This window comes from Pristiophorus japonicus, chromosome 10 (assembly GCF_044704955.1).
Source record: "Pristiophorus japonicus isolate sPriJap1 chromosome 10, sPriJap1.hap1, whole genome shotgun sequence".
Taxonomy (NCBI): Eukaryota; Metazoa; Chordata; class Chondrichthyes; family Pristiophoridae; genus Pristiophorus; species Pristiophorus japonicus.
In genome coordinates, this window is record NC_091986.1 from 193,999,859 (window position 1) to 194,024,598 (window position 24,740).

Consider the following 24,740-nt stretch of genomic DNA (forward strand, 5'->3'; position numbering starts at 1 on the left):
GGGAGGCCTTGCTAACAGCATTGCAGGGCTCAACAACTATATCCTCTATCTCCCCATCAATCGCAGCGTCCTTGGCTTCTCTGTCTGCTCTTGAATTTCCCTCACTAAGGGCTGCTACCTTTCCTATGAAGCAGGGCTGGGATCGTTGTTTAAGGTATGACCAGAGCAGGCGTGACCAGGAGCTTGCCGTCTATCGTACAATAGTCATTTTTGTGGTATGGGGCAAGGAGAGCATGGTGTTTATAATATAGGCACTATCGGACCAAATATTCACGGGTTTTTTTGAGGTTTCCTTTACAGCAGTTAGAAGTGTGGCGATTTCTGCATATTGTGAAGGCTTTCTGTTGCATCTTCGCTGGATGGTTCTTTTGGCAATACCACAGCATATCCGGTGTGGGGGGATCCTTCAATGTGATATGAGGACCCATCAATATAGACATCTGGGGCACCCTGTATGGGCTCTTTCTGCACAGGATGGGTCTCAACGTTAATCAGGAGTAACGGACATTCCTGCAGGTCCCCCTCATAGATCAGAAATTGTGGCAGCAATGTGGTGGGTTTAAAGATGGTACCAATGTTTCTTTCTATAAATTCCAATGTCCATTTGCTGAGGCGCTGCGAGGAAACTAGCGAATCTCCAGGTTTCATCAGTAGTTTCAGAGGTGTGTGTCTGCTGTGTAGCCTGTAACCCAGTAATAAAGGTAAAGTGATGTACCGACCAGAAGGCGCCAATAGGTGGCGCTCGCATGCAGTATACGTCTTTTCTGCCCCCTGCAGGATTCGAGACACATATGCAATGGGCTGCAGTTCATCAGCTCGCATTTGGCACAGAACTGCAGTGAGGCTTTGTTCTGTGGCCCCGACCTCCAAATGGAAGGGCTGCATGGGATCAGGAGGGATCAGACATGCGGCCTGTATCACTGCAGTTTTTAAATTCAGCCATGGACTGGGTATGGGCGTTGGTCCATGCTGGGCGTATGTCATTACCCTGCAGTTTTATTAAATCATACAGGGGCTTTGCACACTCTGCAAAGCCTGGGATAAAGTTCCTTTGGAACCCCACCAAACCCAAGAATGATCGTAGGGCTGTTTTGGAAGTGGGTAATGGCAGTCGCTGTATTATCTCCATCTTGTGAGAGTCGGGGGATGATCCCTCTGGAGAAATGGACATTCCAAGAAAAGTGACCCATTCTTTTACTAATTGAGCCTTATGGGGATTCACCTTTAGTCCCGCCTGAGCCAACAATGTCAAAAGTTCGTGCAAATGGGACAGATGCTCCTCCATGCTGTCGGTTGCCAGCAGTAGGTCATGTACGTAATGCAGCAAGCAGGTAGGGCGGGAAAAGTCTTTTAAAATTGCAGCCATTCTTTTGTGGATCATCGTCAGGGCATTGTGGAATCCCTGAGGCAAGCATGTCCAGGTATACCTCTGGTCCTCAAATGTGAATGCAAATTTGTACTGGTCTTCTCCTTTAACAGGGATACTCCAGAATCCATTGACGATGTTGAGAAGTACTTGGAACCAGCAGGAATTTGAGATAGTATGGTGGAAGTTTCTCTTACTACCGGTGAGCAGGCTGGTGTTACAGAATTTAACTTTCTGTAATCAATAGTCAGTCGCCAGCTGCTATCAGGCCTTTTAACCGGCCATGTGGGTGAATTGGTCGTGAAAGTGCCTATCCTAATAACACCCTGCTCGACTAGGGATTTTATGGTGTCTCGGATGTAAGGGTGACTCTCCCTTGGGATGGGGTACTATTTAGTGAATGAGTGGGGGGCTCCCTCATTAGATTCCTCACCTGCCATTTTTCCACAGTCATACTTGCATGTGGCAAACACCGCTAGGTGTTCCTGAATTCATTTTGCCACAGCTTCATTTTTGCTTCCCAGAGTGCCATACTCAGAGGGCTTTTTAATAGCAAAAACCGTGTGAGCATCTGAAATTTCTATCACTCCTGCCTTATCTCCCAATCCCATCCAAACACAGTCCTGATTATAATCATTCACCGCACCATACTGATCAAACACATCAGTCCCTACAATTCCCCTTCCGTTGGGGGTGGTCATCAGCATAGGTGCTGGGACCTTACAGATGAGGCCTCCCAACCGAAGTTCAGTGGCCTTCCCTGTATACGCAATGTTTGCATAACCTTTAAACACTTTAAGGGCCATACAACCCTTGCCTGCCGCTGCATGGTGTTCAGGGTATGGGGTGTGGATGATGGTAACGGCTGAGCCAGTATCGATAAGCAGAATCTGCTGCCGGCCCCCTTTTAAGACAACAAGGACTACTGGTCTCCGGCTACCATCACGTTGGAGCCCCACCTCCGACCAATCTCTGCGGGCTGAACCCTGTCACAGGGTCGATCCTTGAATGGGTCTCTCTAATGAGTGTGCATCGGCGATTGTGTGCACCGGTAAATGATTTTGCATCCTCCCCGTGGCAATTTGGTTTTGTATAAGGGTTATCAACTGATCCAAACATTTATCTGTCCCAGAGGGCTTGAATTCATCACTCGGGAGGTATCTATGCGTTGCATCATGGTTCAGTGCTAGTCTGGGTCTGCTGCAGTGTTTTGCTCGGTGGCCTACCTTCTTACAATTAAAGCACTGTCCCTTAAAAGGGGTAGTTTCGAGATCCCTCAACCATTGACACTGGTTTATTTGCAGTGGGTGGTGACTTCACCTTTAACTGGTCTTTTACCATCTCCCAGGCTATTTGAGCGTTGGTCTCTATATCTGTCCACTGATTGGTGGGTCTCATGGCAATGCCCAGGGTGGTTTTAACTAAAGAGTGGAGTTCGGTCAGGAACATCGATTTAAATTGTTACTGATTCTTTCCTACGGTAGCATTTGTGGGTGCCTGGTTCTTCGTACGTTGATAGATATCGTACAGACAGTTACTGAAGGCTCTAGGGGTCTCTTCTGGGCGCTGCTTGGTCTGATTAAGCAGAGCCACTAAGTTCAAGTTTTGGATCCCTAAATTGTTTAGGATCTCGGTCATGAGTGCATCGGCCACTGCGCCAGGCTGGAGGACTGTGTCTGGCCGATTATCTTTTAGGGAAGTGGAACAGGCCAAGAAGAGGACTCATGTTAAGTCTCTCTCTTCCAACTCGGGGTGACCCCTCCTGAAATTTGCCCACCTCCTATTAACTGCCAGTGGGTCGTCCCCTATCATTAACGGGCCCCAACTCGTGGCTACACGCCGTGACGTCAGCACCAGATTTGGGCCGTGAGTCGGAATGGTTATGGTGATGTGATCGTGCGCATTACGTCATAAAGAAGTGGTTACTATGGCTACAATTGGCTCTTGTGTCTCCAAGGTATCCCATCCTCCTGGGGATTATACTGATTGCCTTCCTCTTCCCTATCTGTCTCCCCTCGTCCCCTTCTGCTGTCTCGGTTATGGCTTCCCATGTTACTATGGATACCAGGGCCTTCTGCTCCCCCAACTTACTTTTTAGCCTCGCTATTTCTAGTTGGCACTGGGAGTGATCTGTCTCCCTATGTGGCTTCTTAATTACTTCCCTTAATGCACCCCTAACATCTTCTATCTCTTGCTGAAGCCTCAAGTTTTCCAATTTATATTTTAACTCTAATTTGTTTTCATTTGCTTCAACAACGGTTGCTGTGGCATTTAAATTTGAGAGGCTTTGTTGTTGTAGCAATGAAGCTGTGTGTTCGGCCCCTCTTTCTAATTGCTTAATATGTGGTTTAATCGACCAATTTCTTGTCTTAAATGCTGTATTTTTCCCTCTTAACTGCTTCACAAGTTGAAGGCCTTCTTCCTTTTGTTGTTTTATACCTTCAATCTCTCTCTCTTTTAGTTGAATCTCTTTTACTTGCAATTCTTTTAAATCTTGTATCATTTTGGCCTGCTGGCTCATTAATTCCTCATCTCTCCAGGCACGATAAAATGCGCTGAATGCCACAAGACCATTTGCCTGTTTTGGCCTTAGGTCTCCTTTATCTACTTTCTCCTGGATAAGTGCCACCAGCTCCTCAAAGGACGCAGGTTGGCCCTTGCGGAGGTAGGGTGCCTGTGACCTTTCGCTCTTCTATGTCTGTTGTGGATACTGTTTTGGATAACTTCTCCTGATAAATTAGCTCAACACTTTTTATTGTTGGCTCTCTGTTCATGACCGATCTCTTCATCCTGTGTCTTTTGAATATAACTACTGGTGGGTCCCCACTTAAACAGTTCCAACTATCAAGACCACTGCTCCTTAAGACGCAACTTCTCCCGATCCGTTTAACCGTTTGTATTATACTTCGCAACATAGGTTAGAATCGCAACACCCGAAATTTCCAATTGTTCGAAAGAATCATCAAAAGCTGTCTCACCAGATCCCGGACCAGCCCCCAATTTGGGGTAAGATCTCTAAATCTCTGGCATTAAGTTGACAGCGAGACTGATCCTTTTAAAACAATTTGGAATAGTTTATTAAACACATACACACATCTATCAGCAGTCGTCAGCTATCCTACGGATCGACTTAGTTACAACAGATACAATATTACAATAATGATTTATAAAAAGGTATACATCACTTTCCTCTGGCTGGCTGGTCGAACACACGGCCTGCTGTTTCGGCTGGTCTTGAGCAGGCGGTTTGCCGTATGCTCAGGAGAGAAGAGAGAAGTCTTTGGCTTGAATTCTTATACCTCTCAAAGCCACTGTTCCTCAGAAAGCCCCAGGATTGGATCTTAGTTCCAGGGCAGTTCCTTGTTGGCTCTCCTCACACATGTCTGTCTGGAGGACCAAGCCATCCCTTGTTTAGGTCAATGGCTTTCCAATACACATCTTTAAGCTCTGTCCAGCCAGAAGACAATATACACACAGAACATGCTGCAAGTCTGTGAGCGTCCATTTTGTCTCTTTCAAAACTGTCTTTTCGTATAATCTACACTTTCAACATTTCTACATACACAGAATCAATTTTGTCATTACTAAACTCTTTTATTCTTACACTTCGAAATTCAGAAAATCTTTAACTCCAATGTTATTGTTTAGTATTAAAGTACAGTCGGCTAATAATAGAAAGGTAACCAGGGTCTGGATGATGTCGAAGTGTTCTGGGCACATCATGTCGAACGCGCAGCGCTCCGAAGCAGGTTTGCGAGCTTGCAGCCCGAGCTTGCATTGTGCACGGAACTTTGTTAGACAACATCCAGGACGTTCAATCTGATCATTATATACACGCCAAGACTTCTTCGGCAGCACCTCCCAAATCTGCGACTGCCACCACCTAGAAGGGCAGCAGGCGCACGAGAGCACCACCAGCTCAAAGTTCCCCTCCGCGTCACGCACCATCGTGACATGGACGTATATCGGCGTTCAGTCATGTTCGCTGGGTCAAAGTCCTGGAACTCCCTCCCCAACACTACCTTCACCACGTGGACTGCACCTTCTCACGGGCAACTCGGGATGGGCAACTAATGCTGGCCTTGCTAGCAAAGCCCATTCCCCGAGAACGAATAAATAAAATCTCCTGGACAGCATTAGTACACAACCCAATAAAGCTGTGCTTCAAAATCTCCCTCCAGCAGTAACCTACTGCTGCTTAAAAATATATTTCCAAAATACTAAGACAAGCATTATTTTTAATAAAGGAGGCTTAGAACCACAATAGTCTAGAGGGAAAAGAGACAAACTTAGCTCCAGGCTAATTTTCAGCAGAGCCTGCAGCATGAAAAAATATCAATTTAAAAATACAATGAGGCATAACAAATGACTTTGGAAATGTAGTAAAGATACAGGCAATTAAATACAAAAAAAATCTGTTGGAGCGGACTTGTTAATGACATTTAATCTTTTTCAAAAACATCCGAGCAAATCTGTATGTAAAAGCCCCAAGAGATGCAACCAATTTCACACTCAAGAGTACACTGTTCCATCGTGTGGATAAACAGAAGGAATTGCTGCCACTCTTTGGTGAGTGACACACATCGGTCGGGTTTAAATGGTGGCCGTCTTCTTCAACAGCACCAAAGTGCAGTGCATTGTGGGCGTGTTGTAACGTGCGACTCGGACAAACGGTCATCCACATCAACATTCCGAGGTGGGGGAGGGGTGGGTTTTAATGGGAGGATGGCATCGGGGTTGGGGGGGGGGGGGAAACCTGAAGTGAGCAGTACGGTACAAGAGGGGCCCAGCCAATTTTAACTGCCAGGCTTCGATTTAACGTTCGAAATCTGGCAACAGTCCCCGGGATTAAGGCAAGTACTGGGGGTGAAGGGGATCAGGCCCAAACACATGTCAGTGGGGGGGGGGGGGGGGAGAGGGGGGAGGGGGGGGGGGGGGGGGGAGAGGGACAAGGGCAAGGATTCCCACTGGGGTACTCCTGATCTTCCTGCTCCCCCCCCTCTACCAAAGAGGGTTGGATGAAGTAGGGTGGGAGGTGGCTCATAGACTAGTTGGCCCGAATCGGTGCTGTAAATTCTAAGTAATAAAATATTACTTACTTCTTCTGCAGGTGTAATTCCGGGCAGGGCGAGGCGACACCCCGCAATACACCCCGACCCCATCCCCGAGTCGTTCTAAGAATTACATAGCAGCATAAGTCGACCGTGGCTTTTAGACTTAATGAGGCCCTTGCCTGCCTGCACCGGCAGCCTCGGCCATCTTTACAAGCAGCAACGGTAAAACGTTGCTGGACGGGAGCAGGGCAGCCTTGTGCTTTTAGCCCTCCCATCCGTTGTGTGTGTGTGCGCGGGGGGGGGGGGGGGGGGGGGGTGGGGCTGTGAGGCGTGTGTGCGCGGGGGGTGCGTGTGGTGACGACCCGGTTAAAATCCCCCCACCAAGAGGCAGGCTCACATCCCTTCAATGCAAAACAAGGTTTAAAAAGTCCTTTGCAAACGATGCAATACAACTGGCATCGCGATGTTGGCGAGCAGACATCTGCATTTCTTTGGTTAGAAACTAGCATGCAGTGGAAAGTATAACTTGCGTCTGCTGGTCCCTCTGCCCTCTCAGCCGGTACCCAGGAGGAGGGTGACCAGGTTAGCCCCCAGTGGCTGTGCTGGGCGGGAAGGTCGGCGAGAGAGGAAGTTGTTGCTGGGAAGGAGGCAGTGACGAGTGCCCGATGGGGAATGCCGAGAGAGAGGGGCGCAGAGAGTAGATGTGGGCTTATCGAAGGGGATTTTGAGTCTGGGATGGCAGCCGGGGAGTAGGAAGGCAGAGGAATAGGGATGGGGCAGGAGATAAAGAACGTACCCAAGAGGGGAGAAATGAATGGTGGTACAACTGCTGTGGATTTACTGCGGTACAAAACTCCATCCTTGTTGAGAGACGCGAGGTTGGCTGACTGAAGTTATACAGCCAGGCTGCGTCAGTCCCCAAGCAAGGAAATGAATTTCTTTGCCTTGCATGCGTACACACACACCCTTTCACTGAATGGCTTCTGAATTCTGGTCAGATTTTAATACCAGCAGATAGCCAACACCATAAACATGTTGCCCTTCATTTTACAAGTTCCCAGGTAGCCCACGGAGCACCTGTGAACCTTTTAAACGTCGCTGCAGTAATAGAAAAGATTAGTAGGTATACAGTGCCTTTCATGATCTCAGGGCCGTCCCATAGCATTTCACAGCCAATGAAGTACTTTTTGAAGTGTAGTCACTGTTGCAATGTAGGGCAACCCAGCAGCCAATTTGCACACAGCAAGCTCCCACAAACAGCAATGTGATAATGATCAGATAATCTGTTTTTAGTGATATTGGTAGAGGGATAAATATTGGCCAATACACCGGGGATAACTCCCATGCTCATCTTCAAAATAGTGCCATGGGATCTCTAATGTTCACCCGAGAGCGCAGACGGGGCCTCGGTTTAACGTCTCATCTGAAAGACAGCACTTCCGACAGTGCAGCACTCCCTCAGCGCGGCACTGGCCGTGTCAGCCTAGATTTGCGCTCCAGTCTCGTAGGCAGGGCTTGAACCCACAAACCTTCTGACTCAGAGGCAAGTGTGCTACCCACTGAGCCACGGCTGACACCGAATGTCAGCGTGTGGGAGATTAGCCACACACACTTGGTGCTGCCGTAGTTCATGTTACAGGAGGCAGACACAGGATCCGTGTTCACATGGACACGTTTTGCTGGGCTTGCAAGGTTTCTGCCAGGATAAGGGAGCCAATTTCAGCAATGTACACCTCGGGAGCTACTCTCTCTCAGCGTAACTTACAGAAGCGCCAATGTAAAATCTACACGCTCAAAACCGCGCTGCGTCTGAGGAAGGTGATGATGTTTACAGCACTAAAAATAAACAGCCACAGTCCAGGGCACTGGTGAGGAGCAGCAAGAGTAAACAAGTGTTTTACTCACCTTCCAGATTACACGTGACTCGAAAAGTTTATTTAGCTCTCCAGCAAGTCACTGCATTTCAAAAAGTAATTCACTGCGTAGAACGCGTTAAGATGTTTTGGCGCAAAAAGGCGGGAAAGTACTTTTGTTATCACTCCCGAACCAAGAGAAAAATAACACGCTGTTTACAATTTTCTTTGATGTTCCAAGTCAAGACTGTGTCAACAGCCAAGCCACTAACGCAAACCTTCTGATCTCCAGCTTTGGCGACGAGCCAGTTGTGGGGTAAACGCACAGCTGGCTTCCTAATCCCAGACACAGAGGGGGGAAAAAAACACAGCCTCTTCACTCTTCATATCCTGTAAACAGAAGTTCTGCTGCAGGAACACTGCCCTCCTTAAAATCGTGGCAACAAAATACAAGTCTTCAGGCAGAAATCGAGTTCTTTATTTGGCAAAAATATGATGACTTCTCTCAGTGCAGAAAATAAAATCGACCAGGCTAACAAAACTAACGGAACTAGATCTGACCAAAAGATGTCTACAACACTCTGGACAATTGTGACTCAGTCTCACCAACAACGATGCCAAGCAGAGAAAAAAAAAACAGCTCACATTTCTCATAGTGATTCATCACTTTGATCTTACTTACCCTGTCCAGCAGGAAGATAGCCTGAGAGGAGAGGGGCTGGCCGTATAGGACCTTTAAAATGGGGCCTCCTGCCCTACCACCAGGTAACCATTTTGGAAACCATTTTGACTGCTCTCTGCAGTTAGGTGACCGAGGCACCTGCCGGAAACAGTCTCGAGAAGTAATTCCGACTCGGGGCCTCATGAGCTCACTGGGAGCCCGCCCCCGGTTGTATTTTTATTTGTTCTGTCACAGGATGTGGGCATCGCCGGCAAGGCCAGCATTTACTGCCCATCCCCAATTGCCCTCGAGAAGGTGGTGGCGTTGGTGAGCCAGCCTCTTGAATAAGTGGCTTGCTCGGCCATTTCAGAGGGCAGTTGTGGGTCAACCACATTGCGGTGGGTCTGGAGTCACACATAGGCCAGACCGGGTAAGGGCGGCAGATTTCCTTCCCTAAAAGGACATCAGTGAACCCGATGGGTTTTTAAAACAACAAACCAGTGGTTTCATGGTCACCATTACTGACGCTAGTTATTTTATTCCGGATTTATTTAATTAATTCATTGAAATTAAATTCACCGGCTGCCTTAGTGGGATTTGAACTCACTCCTCCGGATCATTAGTCTGGGCCTCTGTATTACCAGTCTCGGTAACATAACCACTATGCTACCGTACCCTGTTTTAACCCAGGCCCCGGTGGGGAAGCTGCCGCCCATTGCCCCCTCCCAGCTACTTACCTGCTTGCCCCACGAGCCTTTGCTTGGTGGTGATGATAACATAAGAACATAAGAATTAGGAACAGGAGTAGGCCATCTAGCCCCTCGAGCCTGCTCCACCATTCAACAAGATCATGGCTGATCTGGCCATGGACTCAGCTCCACTTACCCGCCCGCTCCCCATAACGCTCCCCATAATGGGTCCGGCCTTCTGGGCCTCCTCCCCCACCCACCGGCCAAAGGCCCCTTTATACCATTTTTACACAAACAGCTGACCGACAACACACTAATCAATTAAAATACTCCAGGCCTCAAACTTAGGCCGGAGGGTGCACTTTGCACTCGACCGCACTCAGCAACACACCCTCAAAAGCTGCTGGGGGTTAAAATTGCCCCTCCCCCCACTTTAAGACAGTTAATTAAGGGTTTCAAATCACCTCGACAGGAATCCAACTATTCAGGGCTCAATTTTATTCTATTTTGCCCTTGATTAACAACTCAGTGATAGTTTAGATTCTCTTGCCTATTCCGGCACAGACACGATGGGCCGAATAGCGTCATTCTATGTGGTACGATTCTGTCGTAGGAGAGTGCGACTAATTGGATAGCTCTTTCAAAAAGCCAACATAGACACAATGGGCCAAATGGCCACCTTCTATGCTATATGATCCTATTTGTTTCAGAATACACAGTGATTCAGAGCCAAGACTGTATGACAAGGTGAAAAACTTGCGTCTTGCATATTCTAGCTCCTCTCCCTCTCTCTCTCTCTCTCTCCCATCCAACCTTTGTTTCCCACTAATACAAAAGCAAAATACTGCGGATGGCTGGAATCTGAAATACAAACAGACAATGCTGGAAACACTCAGCATCTGTGGAGAGAGAAACAGAGGTTAACGTTTCAGGTCTGAGACCCTTCGTCAGAACTGGAGAATGTTCGAAATGTAACAGATTCTTAAGGAAGTGCAGGGGCAGTGAAAGGGGGAGGGGAGGAAAGAACAAAAGGGAAGGTCTGTGATAGGGTGGAAAGCAGGAGAGATGTGAGACACAAAAGGGATGATGGGCCAAAGTGGGATGGTAATGGCACATGTTGGGAAATAAAAGATGAACTTTTGTCAGTTCTGACGAAGGGTCATCGACCTGAAACGTTAAACTCTGTTTCTCTCTCCACAGATGCTGCCTGACCCGCTGAGATTTCCAGCATTTTCTGGTTTTATTTTTGTTTCCCACTGTTTTATCACAGCATCTTACAGCACAAAAGGAGGTCATTTGCCCAGTCACGCCTGTACCGGTTCTTTGAAAGAGCTGTCCAGTTCAGTCCCACACCTCAGCTGTTTCTCCCATAATCCTTCAAATGAGTCCTTCTCACATACATGTCCAATTGCCTTTTAAAAGCCCCTATAGAATCTGATTCTACCAGCCTTTCGAGTAGTGCGTTCCAGATCTTAACAACCCTCTGTTTGAGGAAACTTCTCATTTCTCCTCTAGTTCTTTTGCCAATTATTTTAAATCAAGGCCCACTGGTTACCCACCCACTTGCCAGAGGAAACAGTTTCTCCCTAACTGTTCTATCAAAACCCCTCAAAATTTTGAATATCTCTTTTAGGTCTCCCCTTAACCTTCTCCACTCTAAAGAAAGACAATCCCAGCTTTTCCAATCCCTCCACAAAACTTAACCCCCTGGTATCATCCTGGTAAACCTCCTCTGTACCCTCGCTAGGGCCTTGACATCCTTCTTAAAGTGTGGTGACCAGAATTGTACATGCCAGTCGAGGCCTAACCAGAGATTTGTAAAGGTTTAGCATGATTTCCTTGTTTTTGTATTCAACGGCCCCATTTACAAAGCCAAGTATCTCATACACTTCCGTAACCGCCTTCTCAACTGGCCCTGGCACCTTCAAAGATTTGTGAATATGCAGCCCCAGGTCTCGCTGTTATTGCAGCCCCCTCAAAATAGTACCATTTACATTACACTGCCTCTCCCTGTTGTTCCTCCCACACTTCTCCGCATTAAATTGCATCTGCCACGTGTCTATATCCTTCTGAAGTCTGCTATCATCACTCTCACTGTTGCCAAATTTTGTATCGTCTGCAGACTTTGAAATTGTACTCCCAATTTCCAGGTCATTTATATATAAACAGGAAAAACAATGGTCCTAACACCGACCCCTGGAGGACCCCACTAAATACTTCTCTCGAGCCAGAAAGACATCCGTTCACCACTACTCTCTGGGATAAACTTTCGCGGTTTGGCGCTTTTCTTGGCGGTACAGCTGCTTTTTGACGAAAATCCGCCCGGCAAAAGTTTCCTCTTTATATTTTTTTTTTAAAAAAGAGAGTTCCGCCCACATTTTGAAAAGACCAGCGGGTAGCAAACCGCCCACGTGCATCTGCGTGCACTGCCGAGAAAACCGCCGGGATCAAAGTTTTGCCTCAACGGGGACCCATACACACCACCGAGGAAACCGCCCACAAAAGGCTGCCTGGAACAGGGCGGTAGACGAGTACTCGCCAAAGAAAGGTAAGTTAAAGATTTTTATAATTATTTTTAAAATTCTAAAATGGTGATTACATCAGAAAGTGTCTTGAGAATGTTTTATAACTTTTTATTTTTTGTTTAAGTGAAAAAATATTTGTTGAGTTTTCCCCCCTCCCTAGGCCCAAACGCAGCCTCGGATTAAATTTTTTTTTAATTTTAAGAATCGCCCGTTCTCGCTACTTTCGGCTGTAACCACCCAGAAACCGCCGGGAATCTTGGTGTAAGAACCATTTTCTCGCCGGGCGGTTTTAATTACCTAATTAGTGGAAACTTTTGCCGGCGTTAATTGATGAAACTTAGCAGTATTTTCTGGGCAGGAATCAGGCAGTGAGGGCCTTGTGGAAAGTCTACCCCTATGCCTCCTATCCCTTAGCCAATTTCATACCCAAGTTACGGCCGCCCATTTAATACCATGGGCTTCTATTTTCTATTTTGGGATGCTTCATCACATGATTTTGAAAGTCCATCAAGGTCACTATGATCAAGGCTCCTCTGAATTTTATTCTCTTGTTCGTCCAAAACATCAAATATCCAATCCACAGCGTTCGTGTTCCTCCCCGCACGCTCGGCCTGTTGAAATCGAGCCTCCTCACGGTGTTAAAAAGCACAATACTGCAGGAGCTGGAAATCGGAAATAAAAACAGGAAACCTTATACCTCCTCCTCCCACCATCTCCTGCTCTGACTCACTATTTATCAGGACCTCAAGATCATGGAGCTCCCCGTTGCTATTTCAAATTGCCCGCTCGACACTTCACGCATGTTCTCGGGTAGACCATAGTTTCCACGAGCAGAATGCAACTCTTGCAAGCAGAAAACAGTTTCTTTATTCTCTGCCAGGTATGATTAGCAGAGCCCTAGTTCGAAGGAAATGGGCAATGGAAACTGTGAGATGCATACCACCTTCTCCAGTGTCCTCAAAAAAGCAGATAAATAACACGTCGCTAGACCACTGCTTGGTTTCATACAAAATATATTAAAGCAAACAAACATGCCTCCTTTCAAGGCTGAAGTGCTCAAGGATCTCTAGTCTTCCCTCAAACTGAGGATCGGCCTTACACCTCCTCTCTGCACTGCCCCCAGACCTTCAATGTGCCCCTGTGTCTGGGTGACCAGAAGTGGACACAGTACTTTCTTCTTCTTGGGCAGTCCCTCGGGGTCGGGATGAATTGCTCCCACACTAATTCGAGTTCTCAGGTGACTAATGAGATCAATGTGGGACCCACAGACTCTACCACAGGTGGGGCAGACGGTGGTTGAAGGGACGGATGAGTGAAGGGCTTTGGTTGTCATGCGCTCCTTCCGCTTGGCTTCCGCGTGCTCCCAGCAAAGAGACTCGAGGCATTCGCCACCTTCCCGGATGCTTCTCCTCCACTTTGGGCCGTCAAGGGCCAGGGATTCCCAGGTGTCGGTGGGGATGTTGCACTTTTTCAAGGAGGCTTTCAGGGTGTTCTGGAAGCATTTCCTCTCCCACCTGGGACTCGCTTGCCGTGTCGGAGCTCTGAGTAGAGCGCTTGTTTTTGGAGGCTAGTGTCGGGCATGCAGACAATGTGGCCCATCCAGCGGAGCTGGTCAAGTGTGGTCAGTGCTTCGATGCTGGGGATGTTGGCCTGAGCGAGAACACGGACGTTGGTGCGCCTATCCTCTAGATGTGGTCTGACCAGAGCACGACACATTTTCATCATGACTTCTTCTGACTTACACTCCAACGTTCTGTTGATGGTGCGGATTGCTGCTCTGCATTAAATAGACCTTGGGCCGGATTTTACTGTGAAAATAACATAGAAACTTAGAAAATAGGTGCAGGAGTAGGCCATTCGGCCCTTCGAGCCTGCACCACCATTCAATAAGATCATGGCTGATCATTCCCTCAGTACCACTTTCCCGCTTTCTCTCCATACCCTTGATCCCTTTAGCTGTAAGGGCCATATCTAACTCCCTCTTGAATATATCCAATGAAATGGCATCAACAACTCTCTGCGGCAGGGAATTCCACAGGTTAACAACTCTCTGAGTGAAGAAGTTTCTCCTCATCTCGGTCGTAAATGGCCTACCCCTTATCCTTACCCTAGAACCTGTGTCCCCTGGTTCTGGACTTCCCCAACATCGCGAACATTCTTCCCGCATCTAACCTGTCCAGTCCTGTCAGAATCTTATACGTTTCGATGAGATCCCCCCTCATCCTTCTAAACTCCAGTGTATAAAGGCCCAGTTGATCCAGTCTCTCCTCATATGTCGGTCCAGCCATCCCTGGAATCAGTCTGGTGAACCTTCACTGCACTCCCTCAATAGCAAGAACGTCCTTCCTCAGATTAGGAGACCAAAACTGAACACAATACTCCAGGTGTGGTCTCACCAAGGCCCTGTACAACTGCAGTAAGACCTCCATGCTCCTAAATTCAAATCCCCTAGCTACGAAGGCCAACATACCATTTGCCTTCTTCACCGCCTGCTGTACCTGAATGACAACTTTCAATGACTGATGAACCATGACACCCAGGTCTCGTTGCACCTCCCCTTTTCCTAATCTGCCACCATTCAGATAATATTCTGCCTTTGTGTTTTTGCCCCCAAAGTGGATAACCTCACATTTATCCACATTATACTGCATCTGCCATGCATTTGCCCACTCACCTAACCTGTCCAAGTCACCCTGCAGCCTCTTAGCGTCCTCCTCACAACTCACACCGCCACCCAGTTTAGTGTCATCCGCAAACTTAGAGATATTACACTCAATTCCTTCATCTAAATCATTAATGTATATTGTAAAGAGCTGGAGTCCCAGCACTGAGCCCTGCGGCACTCAACTAGTTACTGCCTGCCATTCTGAAAAGGACCCGTTTATCCCGACTCTCTGCTTCCCATCTGCCAACCAGTTCTCTATCCATGTCAGTACATTACCCCCAATACCATGTACTTTGATTTTGCACACCAATCTCTTGTGGGACCTTGTCAAAAGCCTTCTGAAAGTCCAAATACACCACATACACGGGTTCTCCCTTGTCCACTCTACTAGTTACATCTTCAAAAAACTCCAGAAGATTCGTCAAGCATGATTTCCCTTTCACAAATCCATGCTGACTTGGACCAATCCTGTCACTGCTTTCCAAATGCACTGCAATTTCATCCTTAATGATTGATTCCAACATTTTCCCCACTACTGATGTCAGGCTAACCGGTCTATAATAACCCGCTTTCTCTCTCCTTTTTTAAAAAGTGGTGTTACATTAGCTACCCTCCAGTCCATAGGAACTGATCCAGAGTCGATAGACTGTTGGAAAATGATCACCAATGCATCCACTATTTCTAGGGCCACTTCCTTAAGTACTCTGGGATGCAGACTATTAGGCCGTCAGCGCTCACCGTTACTTATGTGCAAATCGAACAGCAGACCTGCGCAGTTACATGCGGGAATCCGGAAGTTGCTGTCCGAGATGCACCATTCCTGCATAAGCTGCGCAAAAACAGCATCTCGCCATCTGGCTCCCCATTCCAATGTATTGAGTGGTGTGAAGTTCCTGTACTGACCTCGTAGATAAAAACTAAACTCGCCACAAAAAGTTAGGGCTTGTCCTTTCCCGTCTAAGTGTCATTTTAACAGCGTGATAATTCTTAAATACTGCCAAACAACCGCTCTGGCACGGAAAATTAACTTTTACAAGTGTGGACTCCCATTCCTTCAGCTTTTGGAGAGTTTAAAAAAAAGCATTGACATCATTATTTTTTTTAACTTTTTCTTGCTGTCTCTTTCATATCTCTCTCTCTCTCAGTCCAATCTTTCTTTCCCTCTTTTTCTTTGGCTTTCTGTACCTGATTTGATACTGAATTCACCATTCTAACTGACACTTCCTGGTTCAGACTCTGCGCTGCTCATTCACGATTCTTCAGTCTGATTGTTAAGGAGATGCACAGTTGCTTGCCCTGTTCGCACAGGTCTCAGATGCTCTGACGGTGCCGCACTGCTTGGATATCCCAGTGACAGTAACTTGCCGTGCAAAACCCCACAGATAGTCTGAGGGCAAGTGCAAGTCTAAAGAACACTCATCGTTCACAGACAAATCTGTCTCCTCGAGTATGATGTCTAAAACTCCCAAGTCTCGTTCAGCTTCATTCATCGATATTTCAAATCTATTCTTGGAGTATGGGCAATGCCTGTTCTTCCTTCCTATGTGAAATATTTTACATTTGTCTACATTAAATTTCATTCGCCATTGTTTTTGCACACTCTGTACAGCTCATTCTGTAATTTCCGAGCTCATCACTTACAATCCCGCTGTTCCTTTTAGATTAATATTCAAGTTACACCCAGACAAATGCCACTGTATATCTTAACTAACGTCCTGATGAATCAACCTTGCTGACCGTATCTCGTGTTTCATTTTGAAATTTAACCAAAAGAAATCCCCCCCCACCTCCCCCAATGTATTTAATGTAAAAAGCTCCAACGGTGTTTTCTGTGGGAGAGGGGTGAAGGATCCTGGAGCATATGGGATTCTGGGCTTCATAAATAGAGGCATAGAGTACAAGAGCAAGGAAGTTATGATGAACCTTTATAAACATTAGTTCAGCCTCAACTGGAGTGTGGTGTCCGATTCTTGGTACCGCACTTTGGGAAGGATGTGAAGGCCTTGGAAAGGGTGCGGAAAAGGTCTACAAGAATGGTTCCAGGGATGAGGGACTTCGGTTATGTGGATAGACTGGAGAAGCTGGGGTTGTTCTGCTTAGAGCAGAGAAGGTTGAGAGGAGATTTGATAGAGGTGTACAATTTAATGAGGGGTCTGGACAGAGTAGAAAGAGAGAAACTGTTCCCAATGGCAGAAGGGTCGAGAAACAGATGACACAGGTTTAAGGTGATTGGCAGAAGAACCAAAGGTGACATCAGGAAAAACTTATTCACACAGCGAGTGTTTAGGATCTGGAATGCGCTACCTGAAAGGGTGCTGGAGGCAGCCTCAATTGTGGCTTTCAAAAGGAAATTGAATAAGTACCTGAAGGAAAAATAAATTGCAAGGCTACGGGGAAAGGGCAGGGAAATGGGATTAGCTGAAGTGCTCTTGCAGAGAGCTGGCACAGGCTCAACGGGTCAAATGGCCTTCTTCTGTGCTTTAACTATTCTATGATTACAGGAGGGATGAAAGCCACACAAATGCCTATTCCTCCATGAATGAGCAAACTCTAGACAGGGTGGTGGATGAGGGCAGGACTGGACTTGGTTGTGATGACCCTGATAGTCTTCAAATTTAACTGAGAAGACTACTACAGTGCAGCGACACAGCACCTTGTGGGTCATTTCAAAAGTTGCCTCTTCTTAACAGTTACAGAAGATAAGCAATCAAACGAATATCAGATGAACAATTTGCGGCAGATGCGAGTGTACCTCGAGGAAGCAGGTTCCCGCCACAGGAACGTCATAGTGATTGCACTATAACCACATTTAATCTTTTGACACATCCTCTTTTCTAATGTTTGAAATTGAAGGCTGACATCAGAACTTTTTGTACACATTAAAGTAGCATAAACAGCGCTCTGCTTTGCCAAAACAGAGCACAGTGGCAACATGGTAGCACAATCAGGTGCTATCTTCTCAAAGTGTTCTCAAAACCGTAGCACCGTCAAATCTAGAAATGTACGATTTAGTGAAGCAGGAGACGATTGCTGCATATGGTTGCCCCATCAAGTCTCCAAAAAGGATGTGCTGATTTTGATTCCTAATTAAAGTATATTCTGAACAGTGGCTTAAGGCTCTTGATTCACATAACAATTGTACACTGTTTGTCACTTCACTTAAAATGTACCAGATTGGCTTTAATTCCATACTTATGACTCTCTCCCATTTCTGAGAAAAGGGTGCATATTGCAGGAGTGCAGTCCAAAGATGAATTGAATTTCCGATTTGCAAACCATATGTTATTTCAAAATAACGGGTTTTGAATTCCCATCATAAAGGAACAATTAAAAAGGTTTTAGGTAAGAGCTTCAGGTAAGAGAAGCTGGGAATAGGACACGTTTAACTGGGGACAACAGCCATTCTAAACTTGAATCAGTCAAAGCTCACTAAAGGGCGAGGGTGTTGCGGAAAGTGTGCCGCCTGCACAGGGTAGAGCAGAAACGACACAGTCTGAGCTTCACCCTGTTACAGTAACAATAATCCTGATAAACCATCTGTCCAGACTCCATTTAGCAACCTTAAAGGACTTAAATAAGCATGTAAATGATTTGAGTCCTTGCGTGAGCAGCAACACATTCCAAACACGAACCCTGGAACGTTCTCACAAATACACGCATCAAATATTCTATTTTAAATCGGCCTTTTCAATTAAAAACAAAATTATTTTATTTACAATGCAATTCACACAAGTGAAAGGGAAGCAGGAAAAGAAGTAGTTTAGATTGAACGAAAATTTGTGATCCAAGATAGATTGCTGCGTGAGGTTCTGGAAAGATCAACTGGGCAAAGAGAAGTTTATAGAATCAGAAATTTACAGCACGGAAGGAGGCCATTTCAGCCCATCGTGCCCGCGCCGGCTGACCAAGAGCTATCCAGCCTAATCCCACTTTTCAGCTCTTGTTCCGTAGCCCTGTAGGTTACGGCACTTCAAGTGCACATCCAAGTACTTTTTAAATCATCATCATCATCATCATAGGCAGTCCCTCGGAATAGAGGAGGACATGTTTCCACTCCTGAAGTGAGTTCTTTGATGGCTGAACAGTCCAATATGTGACTGTCACAGGTGAGACAGATAGTCATTGAGGGAAGGGGTGGGTGGGACTGGTTTGCAGCATGCTCTGTCCACTGCCTACGCTTGATTTCTGCATGCTCTCGGTGTTGAGACTCGAGGTGCTCAGTGCCCTCTCGGATGCACTTCCTCCACTGAGTACAGTCTTGGGCCAGGGATTCCCAGATATAATTGGGGATGTCGCACTTTATCAGGGAGGCTTTGAGGGTGTCCTTGTAGCGTTTCTGCTGCCCACCTTTGGCTCATTTGCCGTGAAGGAGTTCCGAGTAGATTGCTTGCTTTAGGAGTCTCGTGTCTGGCATGTGAACTATGTGACGTGCCCAGCAGAGCTGATCTAGTGTGGTCAGTGCTTCAATGCTGGGGATGTTAGCCTGGACAAGGACGCTAATGTTGGTGCGCCTGTCCTCCCAGGGGATTTGTAGGATCTTGCGGAGACATCGTTGGTGATATTTCTCCAGCAACTTGAGGTGTCTGCTGTACATGGTCCATGTCTCTGAGCCATACAGGAGGGCAGATATTACTACAGCCCTGTAGACCATGAGCTTGGTGGCAGTTGGGGACCTGGTCTTCAAACACTCTTTTCCTCAGGCGGCCGAAGGCTGCACTGGCGCTCTGGAGGCGGTGTTGGATCTCGTCGTGGATGCCTACTCTTGTTGATAGGAGGCTCCCGAGATAGGGGAAGTGGTCCACGTTTTCCAAGGCCACGCCGTAGATCTTGATATCTTGATGACTTGGGTGGGGAGTTGGGGGGCGGCGGAGTGCTGTGTGGTGAGGTCAGGCTGGTGGAGGACCTGTGCCTTACGGATGTTTAGCGTAAGACCCATGCTTTCGCACGCCTCAGTAAATACGTCGATTATGTCCTGGAGTTCAGCCTCTGAATGTGCGTGGACGCAGGCATCGTCCGCGTACTGTAGCTCGACGACAGAGGTTGGGGTGATCGTGGACCTAGCCTGGAGATGGCGAGGTTGAACAGGTTCCCACTGGTTCTGTAGCTTACTTCCATTCCAGCGGGGAGCTTATTGACTGTGAGGTGGAGCATGCGGTGAAGGTTTCTGCCTTTACCACCCTCTGCACGTTGCAATAAATCCAAAATGTGCATCCCACCAACAATATACCATGCAAGTAAAGTCAGCAATGCATGGATGCATTTTTTCCTCTGTAAATGTTACGGAGTAATTTATCTGTCAGTGCAAATAAGTCTTAGATGTGCGTTGGGGTCTAAAGTAGTACAGGTTGAACCTCCCTTATCCAGAACCCTCGGGACCTGGCCTGTTCTGGATAAGGGCGTTTTCCGGACGAGGGTGGTCACGTTAAGTTGGATAGTACAGGTACTGAATAAGGGGATATTGGGGCTAGCTGGCTTGGGACTGGGAGTTGGACAGAGAGATCATGGGGGGGGCGGAGGCGGTGGATCACGGGGTCAGGCCAGCAATTGCGGGAGTTGGCAGCGAGGAAGAACTTCAATTTGTTCAATTTATTCATGTCGGAGTTCTGCGCATGCGCCACCCAATTACCGGTAATGGTTCTGGACGAGGGGTGGTTCTGGATAAGGGATTTCTGGATAAGGGAGGTTCAACCTGTATAACTGAAGAGGGCGGTCCGGATCTGATGCTCGAGCGCACTAAAGCCAAGAATTGCAAGACCTCCTCCGGGGAGGTCTCCAGAGACCCTTTAGGACTTTGAACAGAATATTTTGTAATGTTAGGGGAAAGCAGCCACTCCTTCCCAACATTAAAGTTTAACTGATTGGTGGAGTGAATCTTTGTGCATACATCACAATCTGCATGTGCATAACTCTGCTGTTGCACCTTGGTGCCAGTCATACTCAGTCGAGTCTGTAATGATCTGCCACACATCCCCACAAGATGTCTGTGCTCCTCAAATTCTGCCGTCTTGAACATCCCTGATTCTAACTGCTCAACCATCGGTGGCCGTGCCTTCAGCTGTTTGGGTCCCAAGTTCTGGAACTCCCTCCCTAAACCTCTCCACCTCTCTACCTCCCTTTCCTCCTTAAAACTTCTCTCTTTAACCAAGGTCATCTGCCTTAATTTCTTCTTATGTGGCTCGGTGTCAAATTTATTTGTTTTGTCTTATAACACTGCTGTGAAGCGCCTTGGGATGATTTACTACGTTAAAGGTGCTATATAAGTAAAGGTTATTACTATTTTACATATCCTAGTTTTGGGTTAGTAACTGTAATAAATCTCAACCTAAAAGGATTCTTATAAACCGAGGGCCGTTAACTTTACAATTTTACACAGTACACCATACTTCTTACTATTTTGTAAATTCACAACTTAGTTCATTATACAGGCTTTTAAAAACAAAATGTTCTATTCAATGGTTTTCAACATTGTGTTGCCTCCAATGTGTCAAGTAAACGTTTCTAAGCAGTCACCTATGCTTCTGGAACAAAACGATATTATTAAATGCCCGGACACACTTTCACAAATAGATCTGACAAAACTTTCCCAAAGCTCGCCTGAAGTAAAAATATGCACCCTTGTCTTAGAAAAACGAATGACAACAGATGTATGGTCAATTACTCCTCATCACAGAACCTGATGTATGTATTTTATCTATGTTTCAAAGCACAGGGTACCCCAACATGACCCCTAATGTAAACTTTGCGTGGGTGTTTTATAGAAAAAGTATCAATAAAGCAAACTGGCAATAAATCAATCCGTTAAGAATGATTAAAGTCTGCTTAGTTCCACATAGTATGCTGCAGCTGCATACAACACATCCAATGCTTGCAATTTGTGAAGATTATCAATGATCAGATACATAAATAAGCACAAACAGAACTTGAAAGAGATAGATACTGTATCACCTGTTACATGGTTATATAGCTAGATCTGGAGTTGAGCTTGATGCCACACTTATTAATAAAAAATATATATATATATTTTAAACACCAGAATTATGTGGTTTGCTAAGGATGTTCCAACAGCCTTGCACTACAAAATTGCAGGCACAATTAAGCACCTGAATACCTATTCAAAGCTCTTTTGATGCTTATATTGCAAAATTATACAATGTAAATCAAAATGATTATAAACTTCAAATACAGGAGAAATGCACCAGATATATGTATTAAAAAGATGGATTCTTTTAAAGTATTACTTTATTAAAAAATGCAAGTATTCTAAATGTATTAATTTTAGAATACCTGCATTTTAGAATAACTGCATTTTAAAAAAATATTAATTTTATAATAATTGCAATTTATTACATTTAGAATTGTATTTTATTTTTTAAAATTAACTTTAGAATAATTGCATGTTTTAAAAAATATATTCACTTTAGAATTATTTTATTTTATTTTAAAAAAATAACTTTAGAATAATTGCTAAAGTATTCACTTTAGAATTGTATTTTATGAAAAAAATTAACTTTAGAAAAATTGCATTTTATTAAAAAAAACTAGAATTGCATTTCATTTTTAAAAATTCACTTTAGAAAAATTGCATTTTTTTTTAAAGTATTAACTTTGGAAAAATTGCATTTTTTTAAATTAACTTTAAAAAAATAAAATTCAATTATTCTAAAGTTAATACTTTAAAAAAATAAAATTCAATTATTCTAAAGTATTAACTTTAGAAAAATTGCATTTTATTAAAAAAACTAGAAAAATTGCATTTTTTTAAAAATGTTAACTTTAGAATAACTGCATTCTTTTTGCCAAAAAAAAGTGTTAATGTGTCAGCCTACCTGCAGTACACCAGACAGTCCATGTGGTTGATGTCCTGGTCCGAGCGGTGCCTCCTGTAATCCTCCCACAGGTCTTTGAAGGCGGTGACGGCCAGGATGAAGACCACGGGCGCCAGCGCTAGCTCGGGCTGGAAGGCGCCCACCGCCGGCACGAAGTTCAGCAGGGCGATGAAGACGAAGTAGACGTTGGCGAAGCGGTGGAACTGCTCGAAGAGGTTCTTGGGCAGGAAAGAGAGCAGCGTGTACTTGGTGGTCTTGAGCCGGTTGCCGGCGTGGGTCCGCCTGGGCTTCTTGTGGTTGTCCCCGGTTGGCAGCAGGTTGGAGTGGACACTGCGGCTCTTGCCCTCCTTCCTCCTCCTCCTCCTCTTCTTCTTCTTCCAGCTCCTGCTACTGCCGGGCAGCTGGCAACCTCTGGCCGGAGAAGCCCCTTCCTGAGCCATGCTGACCCTCCACCACTACACTCATGCACCAAAGCCAGCAAGACATGAACAAGTATCTGGGATCTCCAGCTACTGCCCCACAGAGGCAGGCAACACCTCTCCAACTAGCTTCTCCCATCCACCGCTCCTCATAGCCTCTTCTGTCCTCACCTCCTTTTCTCTTCCTTCCTTTCTCTTTGAATTCCTTCCTTTTCTCTTTCAATCCCTTCCTCTATCTTTTAATTCCTTTTTTCTTTCAGTCCCTTCCTCTCTCTTTGAATTCCTTCCTTTTCTCTTTCAATCCCTTCCTCTCTCTTTTAATTCCTTCCTCTTCAAAAAAAAATTGTATTTCCTTCTTGATTGTTACCAGTTTCTCTTTTCCTGGGATTTGAAACTTTTCTCTTCCATTTGATATAAAACTGAGGAACGAGAGAGAGAACAAAGTTTGTCGGGGGGAAAGACTCCTCCTGGTTCGAAGCGCAACTCCTGACGATAAACTCGACGTTTCCGGTCTTAAAAAGTTTGGAGAAACGTCCAAACAGTATTTCTGGGCTTGAAGTGCCCCCTCCCTCAAGGATCTCCAAAGTTGCCGGTACCCCTTTCACAACTGCTGCGCTCTACAAAACCACCGAGCCCATAATTAGGGTCACTGCACAAAAGCAACACACACACAATTGTCAGCTCAGCTGCATATTCCTTTCCACCCTCCCTCCCCTTCTCTCTCTGATTGCACTAACTCAAACTGCACGCCCAGCAGCAAACTTCACTGCTCTTCTGAGCTGGTAACGGGAGTTTGAATTGGAAAAAAAAAATAGGATTCCTGTCATTGGTAGCCTTGTTTGTAGTCATGGTAGCGTCAAACAAGGTGAAAGTCAACCCACACACCACGTTGTCAGCAGGAAACTAACTGTCTCAGATGTGAAACATCGTTTTGATGATTTCTGTTTCGTTTCCTTACTTAATTTCTGAATTTGACTCCCCTATTTCATCGTGATATTTTTGACGCACAACAAAAAAAAAATCTTTTTTGTAAATAAAGGATGCAAATGGTAACATCAGACACTGAAAGGCAGACTTGCACTGATATCGTGGCTTTCACCTCCCAGAGTGCTTTACAGCCAATGAAGTACTTTTTTTTGAAGTGTGGTCAGTGTTAGGAAGTAGGAAATGCGGCAACTAATTTACGCACAGCAAGCTCCCACAAACAGCAATGTGATAATGACTCAATAATTCAGGACGACATTCAGGCCACACAAGTGCCTGGCAATGACCATCTTCAACAAGCAAGAGTCTAACCCCCTCCCCTTGATATTCAACGGCATTGCCATCGCCGAATCCTCCACCATCAAAATCCTGGGGGTTGCCATTGACCAGAAACTTAACTGGACCAGCCACATAAATACTGTGGCAACAAGAGCAGGTCGGAGGCTGGGTATTCTGCGGCAAGTGTCTCACCTCCTGACTCCCCAAAGCCTTTCCACCATCTACAAGGCACAAGTCAGAAGTGTGATGGAATACTCTCCACTTGCCTGGATGAGTGCAGCTCCAACAACACTTAAGAAGCGCGACATCATCCAGGACAAAGCAGCCCACTTGATTGGCACCCCATCCACCACCTTAAACATTCACCCCCTCCACCACTGGTACACCGTGGTTGCAGTGTGTACCATCTACAAGATGCA

General features: G+C 45.9%; 1 protein-coding gene across 1 annotated transcript in view; it reads right to left on the bottom strand.

The window, feature by feature from the left end:
* The window catches only part of atp10a (ATPase phospholipid transporting 10A), a 235,348-nt gene extending 211,584 nt beyond the window's left edge, over positions 1-23,764 (bottom strand). Inside the window, exon 1 of the mRNA XM_070892454.1 lies at positions 22,640-23,764. Within this exon, the coding sequence (XP_070748555.1) occupies positions 22,640-23,079 (440 nt within the window). The 5' untranslated portion in view covers positions 23,080-23,764. The remainder of the gene's footprint in view (positions 1-22,639) is intronic.
* Between the last annotated feature and the right edge of the window lie 976 nt (positions 23,765-24,740).